The sequence below is a fragment of the Halichoerus grypus genome, chromosome 7 (assembly GCF_964656455.1).
Source record: "Halichoerus grypus chromosome 7, mHalGry1.hap1.1, whole genome shotgun sequence".
Lineage (NCBI taxonomy): Eukaryota > Metazoa > Chordata > Mammalia > Carnivora > Phocidae > Halichoerus > Halichoerus grypus.
This window is the reverse complement of record NC_135718.1, coordinates 68,597,780-68,616,176: the sequence shown is the minus strand read 5'-3', so window position 1 is coordinate 68,616,176 and position 18,397 is coordinate 68,597,780. Positions and strand designations below refer to the sequence as shown.

General features: G+C 46.5%; 2 protein-coding genes across 6 annotated transcripts in view; one reads left to right on the top strand and one right to left on the bottom strand.

Moving 5' to 3' along the window:
* The window catches only part of GNPAT (glyceronephosphate O-acyltransferase), a 33,657-nt gene extending 31,058 nt beyond the window's left edge, over positions 1-2,599 (bottom strand). The window contains exons 1-2 of one of the 3 annotated variants that reach the window (XM_036069079.2): positions 2,372-2,505; positions 503-885 (exon numbers count right to left, since the gene is read on the bottom strand). In XM_036069079.2, the coding sequence (XP_035924972.1) occupies positions 503-538 (36 nt within the window). In that variant the 5' untranslated portion in view covers positions 539-885; positions 2,372-2,505. The other 2 variants (XM_036069083.2, XM_036069082.2) reach the window with 2 other exon arrangements.
* A 7-nt stretch (positions 2,600-2,606) lies between these two features.
* On the top strand, positions 2,607-16,987 carry FSAF1 (40S small subunit processome assembly factor 1). Of its 3 annotated transcripts, XM_036069085.2 has the most exons (7): positions 2,607-2,828; positions 5,144-5,490; positions 13,637-13,693; positions 14,414-14,509; positions 14,654-14,740; positions 15,529-15,578; positions 16,690-16,987. In XM_036069085.2, the coding sequence occupies exons 1-7, from the start codon at positions 2,741-2,743 to the stop codon at positions 16,826-16,828; spliced, it is 864 nt and encodes a 287-aa protein (XP_035924978.2). In that variant the 5' UTR covers positions 2,607-2,740; the 3' UTR covers positions 16,829-16,987. The 3 variants fall into 3 exon arrangements, with proteins under 3 accessions (XP_035924978.2, XP_077933829.1, XP_077933830.1); XM_078077703.1 differs by lacking the exon at positions 14,414-14,509; XM_078077704.1 differs by lacking the exon at positions 16,690-16,987 and having other exon boundaries at positions 14,886-15,578.
* The last annotated feature ends 1,410 nt before the right edge of the window (positions 16,988-18,397 follow it).

Sequence of the window (18,397 nt, the reverse complement as noted above, 5' to 3'; positions counted from 1 at the left end):
TTCCTATCAGCAAAAGGCATCAACATCCGCCCACGTGCCAAATCACAGACACCTCCATTTCTTTAGCCACGGCATTTCCACTGTCCTAAATATCACACACACTCACCCATCTCCCCTCTCCCCAGGCTCACTGCCATTGCCTCAGGCTTTCATCACTTCTCTGAATTACTACAATGGTGTTCTGCTGCTCTCCACGCTCTGGCATCAGATTCCTTCTCCAATCAGATTCTCCTTCTACAGTCTCTACTCAAGTAAAGGTTATCCACACAAATAACCATTCCAGAAACCTAGTCTTCTTAGACTTTCAAAAATACAAATCTGATCATCCTGAAATGTTCCCTTAGAAAGTTAAGATTTTATCCTTAAGGGTGTATAAACCTGATACATAAAACCCCCTTAGGAAGTACCTTCTGCCTACATCCTTAGTTTTGTTTCTCACGTCTCCTTTATTCCACCCTTACTACTTGGTTCTCCCAAACATGCAAAGGAGTGGCTTTCTTACATGGATGCCTAGGCCAGTCTTCCTCTCCTCTCTCATCTTCGAGTCACAACTCAAAAACTCAGCTCAGGTGTCACCTTCTCTTAAAAGCCTTCTCTGAAGGTCAGGTGCCCCTTCTTATTCCTCCCACAACATACTGTGCACGATTCAGTCATTGGCCTTATCTCAACTGTAATTGTTCATTGCCATGACTTTCTTTCAAGTCCACAGACACAAGGGGTGGAGCTTTCACTTCCACATCTTGGAAGTTGAGAATGAGTAGGATGCTGTAGGTACGAGTGCTGCAATGTTTGCTGCAATCAAGAGTATCTTAAATATCTCTGAGCACCACTCTTACATTAGATGGAGTATTGCACAATGTGCAGTGTGGCTGAAATAAGGACAGCCTGAAATAGGAAGAAAAAGTTCAGGTCATCATTAAAAGTAGACTATGCACACAAGAGTAGTGAGGGTTCTGTCCAGCTTCAGAAGCAGGAAAAGCTCACATACAACTGCTTTAATTTTTCATGTGAACAAGTTGGCAAAAGTGTTATCATGAAAGAACCAGTGGTAAACGGGGACGTAAAAAACCCAACTCTTCCCTTTAATACACAGGTGCAAAGCTGTAGTCAACTCACAAACCGGTTTAGGGCTGAAAAAGCTACCCATGGCGAGTCAGACGTACTAAGCAACCTGCTTCCCCACATGTCGGCTCTGGAATAGCAGAATTAGAAAATGAGGTCAACGATAGTTCTACCACAGAGTTGTGGGGTGAGAAGGTCAATGAGGAGAGAGGTTAAAGTAATAACCCTCACAGAAGTGGACAGTTGACAGCAATTATAAGGCCAGAGCTCTCCCCATCGAGGAAACAAGCTGACACACCAGTATTCTTTGGAACATAGAGAAACTTCTGTTTCCTCGATATATAGCCCTATATATATCGCTTCTCTTTTGAAACTGAGTTTTTTGTTTATCTTGTTTTGTCTTTTCCCTGTTATGACCTTCCGACACACATTAACATTAAAGTCAGAAACTGGCGCTAGCCTGCAGGACACAGTAACATGCTCTTAAAATGCATTCTTTTATTTCCTTGTAAAGTAGATAAAAATTAATTTAGTGGTTAAAAAAATATATATCCGTTGCCCCAGAATTGTGCAATCCTGAGAACTACAAAGGGTTCACCTCATAATTTCTTCACATAAATTGTGAGTGACCAACATTGTGGTGGCAAAAAAGATCAGTTAAAATCAGGAGAGGGAGGAGGGGCCTGGGGGTTGGAAGGCAAGTTGGGAGAGGCTGGGTGGCATTAGTTGTCTTCCAAAATGACTTCTGCAAAAAAAGTAAGCATGGAAGACAAAACGCAATAAAAATTTCCAGAAGTTCCAAATCTTCCTAGATTAAAAACTTTACGTCTTACAAACTATGCCCACATACAAGCCAAGTACTTTTCTTCCAGGAACAGCACGGCAGCAAAAGGGCAGGGTGGGGAGCCGCATGCGGGATGTATCTCAGGCCGGGTCAGACCCGCAGGTTTCTCCGGTTTAATGAAAATCTCAGGTAGCCCTGGCTAGAGACGGAGATCCAATTCTCACGCCTCATTCCTGTATCAGGGGCTTTCTGAAGGCCCCGTGCCTGGTGGAGGGAACGAGAAGGAACGAGTGGAAAGGAACCAGAGGAACCATCACCCACAGAAACTTCTAAAAGCATACACACATTTACACACGCAGCGATACACCGTTGCCTTGGAAACCAAGTCAACCACCTACCCCCTCCTCGGCGGCCCCGGGACCCACTCTTTTGGGCCAGGGGTCGTGGCCGGTGGGAGGCCGGGACCGAGCGGGTGGGGTCCTCTCTCGCGGCCCCGCCCCGGGCCTCGTTCCCCTGGGCGCCTACCGAATAGAGGAGCACGACAGCGCCGGGACTGGCGGAGCCGACGGAGAAAGAGTTAGATGAACTGGAAGAATCCATGGTGCGGCTGCCGTCCCGGGCGGGCGGGGCCTGAAATTCTTTGCTAAGCGGTGGTGATGCTGCTGCTGGAGGCGGTTCTTCCGCGCTGGGCGGCCCGACCTCGCCTAGGGCGGCGGCCCCCTCTGCTGCCGCTCCACAGGACCCCGGGCGCCGCCATCTTAACCAGGACGGAAGCCGCGCCGGGACCTGCGACGCGCGCGCGCTCACCGCGTCGGAACTCGGAAGTGTGGGGGCCGCGAGGCCGAAATCCCCGCGGGCTCTCGGCGGTACCGCGGTGGCACACACACCCCCGCGATGGCCCAGGAGCAGGGGTTGGGGTCCCGCGCGCCTCCCGGCTCTCAGACGCTCCTGGACGCCCTGCTCCGGAACCTCTACGATTTTGGTGAGTGCGGGGCCTCGGAGCCCACGTGGAGAGCGGGCTGGCAGCTGAGGTCAGCTGTGCCTTCGGAGCTAGGCCGCCCTCGGCTCTCGGTTCTTGCACGTGGAGCCCCCCTCAGCTCGTCCGACCTGGTTCTCATGATGGGTCCAGCACACACCTCCGGCAGAGTTCCCCTCCCCCTCGCCCCACGATCGGGCTCTGTTGTTGTTCTTCATGGATCAAGCCTCCCAAGTCGTCCCTGAGTGCGGGCACCAACCTAGTTGGCTTGTCGTAAGCAGCGAGGCTTTCAGGCTTACAGGGTGTGATGCACACAGGACCTTGGGCTCTCGAAAATAGCCCCCCCTTTCGCGTTTCGCGGCCCTCTGGGAAGCCCGCTTCCCCCACACCACCCTCCCAGCCCCGCGTGACCCTGGTGCGTTGGTACCACCTTGTCACCGTAGAGCCCCCACCTTCAGTGTGTTCCAACCCCCGCGGACTTCAGAGAACGTTTTCACGTGAAGCTTTTCTCAGCCTTTTCTTGCACTAAGTTGGCCACCCTCTCCTATCTTCCTTGGGGAAAAGGAAATAAAAACGGTTATTCAAGATTGGGAACCGTCTGGCACCTTAGTAGGAAGACAGTTCCACACACTCCGAAGAATTGCTCCAGGTGAGGTGACATCCCTTGTTCAGGCAAGAGATAGCCTAGGCATAAGTGTCTTTAAGGAGCAAACATTTCTTAAATTTGTAAGGTGCTGTTGCAAAAGCTATTGTAGTTTGGAGCCATTGCTCAAAATTCTAAGCTCACTTACACAGTAAAAATAACAGCTAAAAAGTATAGAGAATTTGCCATATAGTCCATGTCTTTCATGTATTTACTCATTTAATCTTCGCTTCCTGGTGAAATACATACTGTCATCAATCCCATTTATTACAAATGTAGAAACAAGTATTAGGGGTTAAAAAAAGGTATTGAAGTTCACCTAGCAATTAATTTGCAGAGCCTGGGTTCCAATCCCCAGACTGTCTAGCCCCTGTCCCTCCCCTTGTATTGACTTTTCCTGACTTGTCCTATGGACACAACATCTCTGTGCCCTTGGGAATATCGGAGGACAGAGAAGACTTAGTCTCTGGCCTTGAGAAGTTTAAAAACTAGAGGAAAAGACAATTCTGCCAAATCCTAAATACAGTTTATGTTAGCACAGGCTTGAAATTACGCGAGGCGCTCTGAAGGCTTGGGCTGTAACTACCCATTTTTAGGTGCCCAATGCCAAAGTTTAGTTGACCCTTAATATTAAGTGAACATAAATGATCAGCCGATGTTTAGAGAGTGCTGCGATACTTGCACTGTAGCTGAGTAATGAGGTCAGAACCTTCAGGTGACTGGTCAGAATTGAACAGGTAAAACAAAGAGGAGATACGGGGATTTCGTAGAAAATAAATGTGTTCAAATTGAGTCAGTTGTCGTAGATTCATCTTAATTCATAACTGAAAAAAAATAGGCAGACTATGATACCCACCTGTAACCCTAGAGAGTGTTAAAAAAAACAAAACACGGGGCGCCTGGCTGGCTCAGTCGTTAAGCGTCTGCCTTCGGCTCAGGTCATGATCCCAGGATCCTGGGATCGAGCCCCGCATCGGGCTCCCTGCTCGGCGGGAGGCCTGTTTCTCCCTCTCCCACTCCCCCTGCTTGTGTTTCTGCTCTCGCTGTCTCTCTCTGTCAAATAAATAAGTAAAATCTTTAAAACAAAAAAAAAAAACAAAACACCAGCTGCAGCGGCAGACATTTTTAGCACAAAGTGAGAACCAACTGGGATTACCAGGGGACTATTGCCTTGAGGTCGCTGTTAGTATGGACTGAGGTGAGGGCTGAAGTAATTGTGCCATGAGTCAAAGACATGAATACAGTTAGTTACCTAGCAAAAGATGTTGCATCTTGGATTCTACAAATTGTGCAAATACAACAAACCATAAGAGACTCAATCATAGGAAACAAACTGAGGGTTGCTGGAGGGGAGGGAGGTGAAGGGATGGGGTAACTGGGTGATGGGCATTAAGGAGGGCATGTGATGGAATGAGCACTGGGTATTATATGAGACTGGTGAATCACAGGCCTGTACCAATAATACATTATATGTTAATTAATTCAATTAAAATTAAATAAATAAAAATACCCCCCCCCCAAATTGTGCAAATACAACCCCATTTGAAGAAAAAGAAATCTTTTGTTTCTTTGTTATTTCTGGGTGTTGATAGCCGTGGCGTACATACAAGCGCATTCACATGATTTGACGATTTGATAAAACCAAAGATATTTTTCCGCTGTGTGTTTGAACAAACAGGAGAGACAGAAGATGAAGCAGAACAGAAAAGGATCAGAAAGAGAGGAGAAAACAAGAAGAGAGGTGCCGGGGCTCCAGTGGCTGTGGCCACAGAGCCAGCTCCCCTACCAGGTTCTCTTGTAAGAGGCCAAAAGAAGAGTGCCTCCAGCTTCTTCAGGGAACTCCGCGAAGAGCTGCAGTGTGCACCTGCCGTGTCCCCCGCCGGTTCCCCTTCGGGACCAGGAGTCCCTAGTGCTGCAGTATCTCCCTCAACCCTGAAGAACAGCAGGGAGCCAGTAGAAGTGATAGAATTTCACAGCGGAAATAAGAAAAGAAAAGAGAAGCTGGATCAAGATGAGGACACACAGGTAATGAGTTGGTTAGTTTATATGCATATGGTGAAAACCCTGATATTGCAGTTTTAGAGAAGTATCTTTTCTTTCTTTCTTTCTTTTTTTTTTTTTTTTTAAATTTGGGCACCTGGGTGGCTCAGTCAGATCATGGCTCAAGTCATGATCTCAGGGTCCTGAGATTAAGCCCCGTGTCGGGCTTCCTGCTCAGCGGCGAGTCTGCTTCTCCCTCTCCCTTTGCCCCTCCCCCTGCCTGTGCTTTCTCTCTCTCTCTCTCAAATAAATAAATAAACAAATAAATAAATAAATAAAATTGTTTAAAAAAAGACTTTATAAAAAAATATATATGTATATGTAAAAGTTTTTATTCATTTAAGTAGTCTTACACCCAACGTGGGGCTTGAACTCATGACCCCAAGATCAAGAGTTGCAGGCTGTACTGACTAAGCCAGCCAGGCTCCCCTACATGAGTATCTTTATAGACCGTGTCAGGGGTTCCCAAGACCACCCTCTGGCTTGAGGATTTGCTAAGAGCACTCACAGGACTCAACACTCAGCATGTAGTCACCATCGTGGTTACAAATTACTACAGCAAAAGGATACAGAGTAAAACCAGTGAAGGGAAAGGGTGCATGGGGCGAGGTCTGGAGGAAACCAGGTGTAAGTGTCTAGATGTCTCCTCCCAGTGGAGTTGCATGGGTTGCGTTGCGTTTCCCCAGCAGTGACGTGTGACGGCATGTGGGAAATGTTGCCAACCAGGGAATTTCACCCCAGCCTGGGTGTCCAGGGTTTTTATTGGAGATCACTTATGTAGACATACAGACTGACCTTAGTTATTGAAGCTCGAGGCCCCCAGAAAAGAAGTAGGTATTCACCATAAATCACATTTTTAGTATAAATAATCTGGGCAAACTTGGTGTGGCTTGGCTCAAGGCTTGGGTATGCAAAAGCATTCTTATCAGTCAGCTCCCAGGAACCAGCCAAGGGCCAATTCTGAAACAAGACTTCCTTAGGAATGTGCAGAGTTTGAGAAACGCAAGCCTTCTGAGTGGACCCTTTCATGCTGATAAGCCTTCTGCTTGATGGTGCTCAGAAAAGTCAGTTATTCAACAACTATTTCTGGCTGCAAGGCACTGGGATACAGCATTGAACAAGAGATAAAACTGCTTTTTCTCAAGGAACTTAACGTTCTGAGGGAAAGCAGTTGGATTTCACTGAGCAGTAATCTCTCCCAGACTGAATTTGTAAGGCTCACTCAAAATTCAGTCGAGGAGAGAGGTGTAGTTGCTTATCCAACTTCCCACAAGGATATTATGGTTTTGTCAAATTCATTGCAAAAATCCAGATAACTCTATTTCTGTTGCATTCCTCGTGTCCTGTAAACTTTAATCTATCATCAAAGGAAAGGGGGATTTATTAGTTTCCTAGGGGGCTGCTGGGCAGAAATTTGTTCTCTCACAGTTCTGGAGGCCAGAAAGGCAAAAATCAAGGTGTTAGCTGGGCACATTCGCCTCCAAAAGGGAATCCTTCCTTTCTTCTTCCAGCTTCTGGTGACTCTAAGCAATCCTTGACTCATGGCTGCATCACCCTCCACTCTGCCTCCATCTGCACATGGCCCTCTCTGTCCGAGTCTCAAATCTCCCTCTGCCTTTCTCGTAGCCAGTGACAGTTGTCATTGGGTTTAGGGCCCACCCGAAATCTAGGATGGGTCTCGTCATGAGGTCCTTAACTTAATTACACTACAAAGCCCCTTTTTCCAAATAAGATCCATTCGTTGATTCTGGGTATTAGAACATGGACATGTCTTTTTTTGGAGACCACAATTCAACCCACTTCAAAGACAGTCGGGCTTGTATCGTTCTTGGTGAACGTGTGTGAGCATCCAGCACTTACCACGTCTTTTTTATGGTTTAAAAAAACCAGCTGTGTCATCTTTCCTAGCATTGAGGTAGCTCTTCATGTCATGCTTACCAGTGTGTCTTCCTCAAAGACTAATAGCACTTTTTGTAATCATCTACCTTTATTTTAGGATTCTAGGTCAGTTTCCAACTCATACTCCAAATATTGGGGCACCGGGAGCTGTTATAGGCAGGCCAGGAAGCGGATTTCCTTGGCCCTTCAGCCGGGCAGAGTCCCCACGCTGGCTAGCCAGGGAAGCTTACGGTGGTCAGTATTACCACAGCGAACCCTCATGCACCTTACAAATACTAGTATCTTCTGTGTGTGCCCTGCAATGAAAAGGGTGGGACACTGCTTTGCGTTATATATAATTCTGCGTTTGGAGAAGCTGACTAACAAAGCATGTGAGTACCCTCATTTCCTCAGGTGTCTGGGTCTTCTGTTTCCTCTTACACTCATTGGGTTCTTTCTAGAATGGGAAGTTTTCTAATAGAAAGGACAAAAATGTTGGCATTGAATGAGTGCATTTCTCTGTCTCTTACTAACAGAGCATCTGCTGCCGGCTGTTGGATTCTTTTTCTTCCCATTCCGTTTGATCCCTTTTTCATTGTAGTTGGCTTTTCTTGGGAACCTCAGCTCATCCGACATTTTGGATTTTCTGACCTTAATGAAATTTTTCAGTTGTCTTTGGCGTTCTGCCCTTTCCTCCTTTTTAAAATGTATCCTTTGAACACGTGAATGTGTCTGGCTGAGACAGAAAATGAACACAATCAAAACACAAATGCCTGTAAAAAGACTTGAGGATGTCGATATTGCAACATGTAAACAAATAGAAATGAATAGAATGCTAGTTATTAATGGCATATCCTGGGTAAAGGGAATGCCAGCTAAGGAATGGTCAGTCAGCTGGGAGTAATTAGGATACGTGATGCTATGCCAAGAATTTGTGTAACGTGGTAAATGATAGTTGTGGCCCCTGTTCTCTGAAAGCTTCTGGGTCATCGTGGGACAGTTCAGACAGACATGGAATCAGCCCAAATGTCTAATAAGATACTGATAGCCTGCACGGGGTCAGCTGGTTGTCTTTGGGGAATACTTGAGAGGTACTGACAAGTTGGACAACCCAGCTGGCCCTGCCTGAACCCAGGAAGTGACCTTCTTTCCCTAGAACTTAGACCTGTGACGTATATACTGTGATTAAACAGCATTGTGTATTGAAAGAGGTGTTCATGGTGTGCTATGGTGATTTATAATAAATACAAAAATATTTGGTCTTTGTCCCCCATTTCTGGCGCAGAGCTCCGATAACCCCTGTAATTCCCTAAGTGATGTAAAGGTGTCTTTTGTAGCGAGTGACTTGGAGAAGCTGTAAAGGTGGGAGCAGGTTGCCCAGAGGATCAGCCGCATGAATAGAGGTTTAGAAATTTCAGTCCCATCTCCCTGATCTCTGGGGAGGAGTAATGGGCCAGAGGTTGAATTAACTGCCTGGGGCCAGTGATTTTATCTGTCATACTTACGTAATGAAGCCTCCAGAGGGCTTGGAAAGCTGGGTTGGTGACCGTGTGGAGGTGCTTGGAGAGTGACATGTTCAGAGAGGATATGAAAGTGCCTCGTCCTGTCCCACATACCTTACCCTATGCATCCCCCCATCTGCCTCTTCCTGAGTTATATCCTTTGATAATCAGCCAGTGATCTGGTAAGTGAGATGGCTTTCTTGAGTTCTGTGAGCCACTCCAGCAAACTAATCGAAGCCAAAGAGGGGGTTCGGGGAACTGCTAATCTGTAGGTGGTTAGAAGCACGCACAGGTGACAACGTGGGCTTGCAGCTGGTGAATGAAGTGGGTGGCAGTCTTGTAGGACTGAGCCCTTAATCAGATGCAATCTGATGCCATCTCCAGGTAGAGAGCGTCACAATTGAATTGAATTGTAGCAGGTGTGGGAGCATTGCTTGTTGGCTATGTGGGAAAACCCTCCCCTGACATCACCCCATTTAGTGGATTAATCAGGGAACTTGGCCACCATTTATATAACATTTTACCCATTCCAACTGTCTAACCTACCAATGGACTTCCTAATCCTATCCCTTTTATAAAGCAGTGACTGTAGAAGTAGTTTGACAGGAAATAGTAGGTAACAGATCATTTATGCACTTACTCATTTATTCCACAAATAACTGGGTGCCTACTATTCGCCAGACCCTGGAGATCCAACAGCGAACGAGATATAGTCCTCTGCCCTCATAGAGTATGCAGTCTACTGCTGGAGTCAGACAAATCCCAAGTAAATTAATAATGTAATTAAAAAGAGTTTTAAAGGGCGCCTGGGTGGTGGTTCAGTTGGTTTAGCGTCTGCCTTCGGCTCAGGTCATGATCTCAGGGTTCTGGGATCGAGCCCCGCATCAGGCTCCCTGCTCAGCTGGGAGCCTCCATGCTGGCACTCTCTCTCTCTCTCTTCCTCTCTCTCTCTCTCAAATAAATAAAATCTTTAAAAAAAGTTTTAAACCCTCTGAGGGAAAGAAGTAGGGTCTTGAGAGTAAGAGGCAGAATGTCCTTTTGGTAGAGTGGGCAGGCAGTCTCAGGAGGGGGTGACATGAGGCTCTGCGAGAGCTGGCCAGTGAAGGGAGCTGGAAGGGTAATGTCCTGGGTGGGAGAAGGCTGGAGGGGCTCTGGAAGCTGGAAGCCTAGTGGAATTGGACAGAGGCGAGAAGAAGATGAGCTGTGGTGCAGGGCCAGGCCGAGGCCGGCCCTTGCAGGTCTTGCAGGCAATGGTCAGGCCTTTGAAATTTAAAGTACATGGAGAGCCCCCAGAGAGTTTTAAGGGCATGAGGTGATGTGACTTACTCAGGCCCCTGCATAGTAAATAGATAATAGGTAAGCAATGGCAAGAGGGCTGTGGGGGCTGAGTTAGGAGTTTATTGCAGGGGTCCTGGGTCAGGATGGAGTGACCTGGACTTGGGGTTGGAGGAATGAGTGGGTGAACTGCTCTTTAATGAGTGCAAGGCTGCCTATGAGGAAGAATGAAAGCACCAGGTGTGGCTGAACATGATCCAAGTGTTGCTTGGCTGGTATGTCTTATCAGTATTTTCTCCACCTTTAGCATCATCTGTGTCCTGAACCTTAGCCTCCTTTGTGGCCTCCATAGAAAAGAGATAAGAAAGACATAATAGTAATAATAGAACAGTGGACTCTAGATCCGAAGGGGCTCTTGGCTTCTGCGGCCTGGGCACAGGTACGTGCAGACTAGCAAATCACTATAATACCTAAGATTTATGGGTGCTTGCTACATACCACAAGCGATTACTTCTGTTCACTAATTCATTAATTATCTCACTGAATCCTCACAATTCATGTGCCCTGTCTTCATTTGACAGAAGAAATTGCTGCCTAGAGAGGTTAAGATAACTTGCCCGTGTTTAAACAGTCAGCCGCCCCCTATCTGCGGTTCCAGAACCCCAGAGCTTTGGAAATCACAGTTTTGTTTTGTTTTGTTTTGAAGCTTGGTGCAGCTTTATTTGGCAGCAAAACCTGATCTGAACTCATATGAGGCTTAGGAATTATTTTTGTCTGTTCCATTTGGCATGAAGATTCATAGATATTGTGGCAGAAATATGAATGTATTTAATTATGGGTTACTGTCTTGGCCCCCACTGGAAGTGGTATATTGTATTTAGCATATTCACAGTATTACCTTTCTAAAATGTCAAAGCCTCTGAATTTTCTAAGGATTCCACAGAAAGGATTGTGGATGTGAAGTAAGAACCAGAGTTCAGGTTCATACCCCAGGCTTTCTGGCTTGAAAGCTGCTCCACCAGAGTGAGAGAGAGAGAGCGAGCGAGCAGATTAGGTTGGGCTTGTCATCCTTTGATTAACACAAGTGCGCGGACCCAGCGTCTTCACTAGGTAGAAAGACCTGTCACCGTGTTACCGCCGCAGGTTCTTGCCGGCCTTTATCAACCGCACCCCCAAACTCTTCCTTCCTTCGTTTTATAGCTTTCTTCTTTCTTCGGAGCCTAACATGCAGGTTCTCAAAATCCGCAAACATTTCTCTTTCCTGTGTGTGGGACAGTAAAGCTTTACTGGTCAGGATAGATTAGGCTGTGGTTTGGTAACATAGTCCCTACATTTCAGTGGTTTGAAGGCAAAAGTTAATTATTTTTACATATCCATCAGGCTTGGCAAGGACAGTGTGTGCTGCTCCACAGCGTCCTCATTCTAGGGACCCAGGATAATAGGGGCTCCACCATCTGGAAGGCTCTTCATTGCTTTGGTGAAGGAGGGGAATCGATGAATGGCTCTTAGAGGTTCCTCGTGGAAGGGGCGTACTTCCCCTCTGCTCACATTGCTTTGACCCTATCTAACTTCAGGTGGGCAGCGAAGCCTGGAAGCAGGGGAGCACCCAGTGTTGCCTGCAGGTACTAAGCCTCCTGTTGCAGTGAGCACCAGGGGAGGGCAGACAGGGAGAACCACTGATGGTTTCTACATCAGGCAATATGTGATGGATACCGGACTGAAAGGTCTTTAAAGCTGTGAATAGAAGTTAGATATTGGTGGGGTCATGCGTATGGACTCAGCATCACAAAACAGTGAGCTAAGAAGTATTTTCCAAATGTTTGCTTTTATTGTAAACAAGGATCTAGAATCCAGACCTTTTCTCAAACACATCGAGAGCTGCAAAGCTGAGCTATTTCTGGCGAAACGTTAACGGAGGGCTTGGGAACGGCAAGATATATACATCCCACCGGACCTGCCACCCAGGCCCGCCCAGCCCCTGGCCCAGGTGTCCCCACAGCCAGGAGGAGCTGAGGCCTGCGTGCAGGGACTGGGGTATTCTGTGGGGCCGGCGTTGGGGAAAGCAGGGACGTCAGAGGCCGTGCCCCTCTCCTCTGTGGGCCACTTTCGCCCCATGGTAGCATGGGTATACTGCTCCCGTTGGGAGGCGAGACCAGGAGACCTGTAGAGTGCTGTGATTACGGCGCCGCTCAGCATGGTGTAGGGCAGGGCACTGCGCTGTCCCCACGCAGCGCCCCCTGCTGAGCAGGATGGGCGGGAGGTCCTACCCTGGCGAGCAGCCGGCTGGCCATCTCTCCACCGTTGTCCTGTGGGGGAGAAGGGTGCCTTCTCTAGAGGTTTCACAGCTTGTAGGGCCCGCTTCCTGTTGGTTCAGATCTGGTGGCTGGGGTTGAGTAGTCACCGCTGCTGTTAGCCAGATGTGACAGTACCTTTCTTTAAAATCTCAAGCTTCTGGTCAGCTCTGTGGGCTGGTAACCATAGCTAGTGGCTGTATCCATGTAAAGAGTCTCATGCTTTGAAGGCATGTGCAGCATCATTATTTTCTATTGGGAATTATAAACCAAATCTCAATTTCTAGAAATGTGATGTTCCTGAAAGAAATATTTAGTTAAGAGAGTTTTGTTAGCCATTATTTTAATGGCTGGATGGGAAGAAAAAGGGAGAGAAAGAGTTATTTAAATATAATGCTTAGGGGCGCCTGGGTGGCTCAGTCAGTTAAGTGTCTGACTCTTGATATCTGCTCAGGTCATGATCTCAGGGTCATGAGATTGAGCCCCACTTCGGGCTCCATGCTGGGCATGGAGCCTGCTTAAGATTCTCTCTCTCTTTCTCTCTCTCTCCCTCTGCCCCACCCCCCTGCTCATGCACACACTCTCTCTCTTCGAAAAATAAAAATAAAAAATATATAATGTTTACCCTCCAGAATCCCTGCTCCCTCACCCTCTTCTAAACCCCCTACTGAACAGAATCTTCTGCATGTGGTTTATGAGAGACAGACATTGGTCTCTCTTATCATCTTTTTTGTTTTTGTATTTTTTAAAAAAAATCTTATCCTTAAGCTTTGAGGCCTTAACATTTTTTTCTCCATTTTTCTTCCATTAAGACTTTCGTGCAACTTGCTTGTGTTATCATTTGATATTTAGGCATCTGGGCCAGTTTCAAGGCTTTTTAAAACAGGACTACTCTGGGGGCGCCTGGGTGACTCAGTCTGCCTTCAGCTTGGGTCATGGTCCCAGGGTCCTGGGATCGAGCCCCGCATCAGGCTCTCTGCTCAGCGGGAAGCCTGCTTCTCCCTCCCCCTCTGCCTGATGCTCCCCCTGCTTGTGCTCTCTCTCTCTGTCAAATAAATAAAATCTTAAAAAATAATAATAAAAAAATGTCTTCATTTGTATAAAAAAAAATGATTACTCTGTTGGTGACAAATACTGCAATGATACAGTAACAGATGATCTTAATAAGAATTCTTTTCTTTTCAGACCAAAACTAATATCCCTGAGAAAGATGTGGATAGACAAGAATTTAACCTAGAGAAGGTATGTGTTTTGAAACTGTTCAATTTTTTCAGCTTTCTAATACCAAAAAAAAAAAAGCTTCTATGTCCAGTGGTTGAAATAATGGTTAAGCAAATCCCACTGCATTCAGGTGATAAATATCAGGCTATCATTTAAAACACGCTGGTTTGTGGCCACAGTGCCCACGATGCAGAGGTAAGTAGAAAAGCAGGGAGGGATGTGTGTATTCTGCGGTTGTGACTAGGTTTTTAAAATGCATGAGAAAAAAGACAGGAGGAGATAATTCAACTGCTAAGGGTGGGCATTGGTGACTTTTTCTCTTCCTCTGCAGCATCTTTTAAAAAAACACACACGGATTTATGTTTGAAGCTACTATGAGAAATGGTTTCTCAGTGTGAGTAAGAGTGTTCGGAGAGGTACTTTTAAGTGGAAATTCTTGCCCGGAAGGGCTTGTTTCAGAGACAATCCAAGTATGCAGAGCCCTGCATTTAATCCTAATTCTGTTGCTCATTTGTGTGCTGGTAAGTCTTTGCTTCAACTGTCAAAAATTCAACATGGGAGAATGAGTGTTGTAAGGTTATGGTAAGAAATTATGTAAGACCTCCACAAAGCTCCGTAAACCACAGCACGACAGACTTCTCACTACAGCCCATCATGTCAGGTGTGGGCTACTCCTAGGGATAGATCTCTTCTCTGGAGTCTCTGGAATGCACTTGGGCTCATTCCACTCTGCGTCTACAGGCTCGCTTGGAAGTGCACCGGTTTGGGATCAGGGGTTATGGAAAAGGGAAGGAACGAATCCTGGAACGGGAACGTGCCATCATGCTGGGTGCTAAGGTGAGGGGCTGCTTCTGTCTTCCATCAACAGGATACATACAGGAAAGGGGAGAGCCCAGGGCAAGGCAGGGCAGGGGGCACTCGGAGATCCTTGCAAAATAAAAAATGATATCTCTTGGTTTTTTTTTTCCCCTTGCATTTCAGCCTCCCAAAAACAGTTACGTGAATTACAAGGTGTTGCAGGAGCAAATCAAAGAAAAGAAGACAGCAAAAGAAGAAGAAAAGAGAACGGTATGAGTAATAGCCCTTTTGTTACTAAGCTAGAAGGGAAGGTGGCTGCGATTGGCCACAGTGGAATGCTGGACCTGCTACTTGGGAGGCAGTGTAGACTGCAGTAAGATGGAGGGTGACATGATCGTTCTCTCCACCTGTTCAGGTCAGCTTCATTTGCAGCACCAGCCAGGGAAGCCGGCATATTCACGTGAGAGGTTTGCTTTGAAATAGCAAGTTCCTGCTCAGGTCACGTCAGCTACTGTGATCTTTTTCCCATGTTGCGTTTTATGTTGTACAGAACACAAGGGCCTCTGACAAACCACAGAGGGGTACATGCTGTGCTCCCTCCCTTTCCCCTAAAATGGAAGATGGGACGTTTCTCCTGTCTGTCTTTTCTGGAACGACCTTTCATGCTCTTGAAAGAGTTTCAGGATGAAACCGAGTGTATGTTTAATATTGCCTGCTTGAGAAAAAGTTGAAAAGTAAATGGTATCTCACTGGCTTTTGATCACAAACCTCTAGTCTGTTTTTTTTTTTTTTTTTTTTTAAAAGATTTTATTTATTTATTTGACAGAGAGAGACACAGTGAGAGAGGAAACACAAGCAGAGGGGAGTGGGAGAGGGAGAAGCAGGCTTCCCGCGGAGCAGGGAGCCCGATGTGGGACTCGATCCCAGGACCCTGGGACCATGACCTGAGCCGAAGGCAGTTGCTTAATGACTGAGCCACCCAGGCGCCCCCTCTAGTCTGTTTTTGAATCTCCATTATCCATTACTGACTCATATAATATCTTAAATTCTGAAATCAGGCCCAGGACACAGATATTTTCAAGAAAAAGAAGAGAGGGCAGGAAGACAGGTGAGTGACATCCTCAGGTACTGGGGTGGAGTGATCTGGATAAACCTATTGATTAGTTCTGAAGATGACATCCTGAGTATACGGGGTGTTTCTAGCCTGTTAGAGTGCTTCGCTGTCCCTCCTGCATTCTGAGCAAGTCCCGGGAGGGGAAGACAGGGGAAGACGTCGTCCCAGATAGAACAGCTCCCTCAGAACTGAATCAGGAATCTTCTCTAGGCTCCCATTTCCAAAGATCAGACAGCTCAAGTGACTCGTGGAGAAACCGAGATTCCCATTCCCAACCCCGCTAAGAGCCTGCCCACGTGGCAGCGCAGTCTGGGGCTGAGTCCTGTTCACTGACCCACCACAGGAAGCAGAGCACCATGGCCCGAGGAACGGAGCATTGGTTCTGTTGCTTCGTGCTAGTTTCTTAGCTTTTGTTCAAAAATGCCTTTTCTCGCTCCTTGAATTACTGTTTCAAAACTGACTTCTTTCGTCTTAAGCTTTTGCTTGGACTCCTAGTGAGCTTGCGCACGGGTGGTCATTTGTCCTGGCCACATATGTCTGTCTGTCTGAGGGTCCCCTGCGTGCCAGGCATGTAGGTGTCTTAGGTGTCAGGTGTCCAGGATTCAGCCATGATCGCACGGGGCGCCGGGGGTGGGGTGGGGGGTGGTTAGTACCTGCCTTTGAGGAGCTTACATTGTAGTGAGGGAAACACCCCGAAACATACAAACAGCTAAGCAAGGGGTGTCAGGTGCTGGCAGGTTCTGTGAAGAGGTTGCAATAAAGCATTAAAAAAGAAAATCACTGGGGGTGGGGGGGCCGGGATGTCATTCTAGGGAGGTGACCTCCGAGTTGAGAACTGAGTGAAGAGGAGGGAACAGCCTGGAAGGATCTGTAGCAGAACATTCCGCATAGAAGAAGCCAGTGCAAAGGCCCTGAGACAGGAAGGCAGCTGGCCTGTTTTAGGGACCACAGGAAGGCGGGTGGTTGTTGCGGTAGGGCAGTGGAGAATGGTGTGCACAGAGGACCCCAGGGGTTTGCAGGAGCAGACCACGGTCACCTGGTTGATGGTGCTGCCGTCCCTCTTCGTAAGCTTAACTCTGGTACCTTTCTTTCCCTTTCACTGCAGGAAATCCAAAAAGAAGAAATCAGCTCCCAGTATTTTGTCCAGTGGACGGATCGGGCAGGTTGGAAGATTCAAAAATGGGACACTGATTCTGAGCCAGGTTGATATCAAGAAAATAAATTCCACCCGAGTGGCTAAGTGAAGTCCTTCGTAAAATAGAGGAACAGGAAAGTGCCGCTGCATTGAAACTGGACCCCTACATGACTTCCAGATTATTATTATTTATTTTATAATTCATAGACTGCTTTTCTATTTTTAGAGAAAAAAAACATCAGATAGAAATAAAAAAATTTGTAGTTTCTGAAGCGTCTGTTTTACGGTGATGAGCATATGGTGGGAAGGGCCAGCTGCACTGGGAGTATAAAGCAGACCTATTGAAAAGGATGCTTAATCTTGTCAAGTGAGAGTTACACTAGAATCGCTTTCCCTGGTGTTTTGTGCATTTGCTTGTGATGTGGTTTTTCATAAACTTAATAATTTATTGATTTGTAAATGCTAATAATTAGCTTTAAATTGCCTTTTTTTTAAAGATTTGTTTATTTTAGAGAGCGAGCAAGCGAGCACATGAGCAGGGGGAGGGGCAGGGAAAGGGAGCGAGTGAATACCAAGCAGACTGAGATCGTGACCTGAGCCAAAATCAAGAGTCGGACGTTTCACCAACTGAGCCACTCAGGTGCCCCCACTCAGGTGACTTTTATTTTCTAAAAGTGGTGTAATGTTACTATATCATGAAAGAACCAACAGTGTGATAATTTGGCAGCTTGTCTTGTGGGAAAAGCAGTTGTAATTTTTAGCCTCCTAAGTATGTAAGATGTCCTTCATAAGAAGTTATGTAAATAAAACACAACTTTGTGGTATATGTAGCTGTGACTATTAACACAGCCGAGGATTTTAATTTATGTCCTAATACCTACACGTAAGCTAATGTTACCTCCTTCCAAATAATCACCTTGGGTGGCTGAACATTTATTTTTTAATGATACTGCACTTGCTGAAAGTGTCTGGAATTTCTCAAAGCTTGTGACACATAAAAAAGGTCTTCAATGGTGGTAATCAATTTTGACTTTTTTTTTATGACCAAAAAATTCTGATCCAAACCTAGTAAATAATAAGGGTTTGGCTGAAACAAAGGGGCTTAAACGGCTGATGTTCTTGTGTGGCTCAGAACTTGACCCCAAAGGCATGGCCAAACGAGGAGCTCCACGAAAGCTCTGAGCTGAAGCAAGAGTGCAGTCGGTGTTCTGTTTTCCAAATTCATTTTGGAAGGCCGTACTCGGCTGGATATATATTTTGGCAGTTTTTAAGGGTGATTTTTCTAAAGGTGTGGAAGATCCCAAGCATGACAAAGCACCGGGAAACACGTCAGGCGCTAGAAGTGACCTGCCAGTTCTTTACAGAGAGCCAGATGGAGGCAGCCGCACCTCAGCCCCGCCTCCACGAGCCGCGTGCCGGAGACAGGTGAGCACTTAGCCAGACTCCGGAGCCACAGGCCAGTCAGTTCTGGAACAGTTCCAAGTATAAACTACCTTGTTTGGGTTTCACTTTTTAATTTACTGAAATAATACTTAAAGAGTGGTTTTGTTACCACCAGGTGCTCTAGAAATACTCAGACGCTTAGAGGCTAAAAGAAACCTGTATTTTAAGGGCTGGAGATCAGGCCGAAGACCATGCTTTTTATTTCCCCGTTGAGAAAGTTTCTTCCAGCAAGATT

Excerpts from the sequence above, each read along its gene's own strand:
- FSAF1 (XM_036069085.2), top strand. The coding sequence starts at position 2,741 with ATGGCCCAGGAGCAGGGGTTGGGGTCCCGCGCGCCTCCCGGCTCTCAG. Across the intron at positions 13,694-14,413 it reads AAGAATTTAACCTAGAGAAG|GCTCGCTTGGAAGTGCACCG; the intron begins GTATGTGTTTTG and ends CTGCGTCTACAG. Across the intron at positions 14,510-14,653 it reads CCATCATGCTGGGTGCTAAG|CCTCCCAAAAACAGTTACGT; the intron begins GTGAGGGGCTGC and ends CTTGCATTTCAG.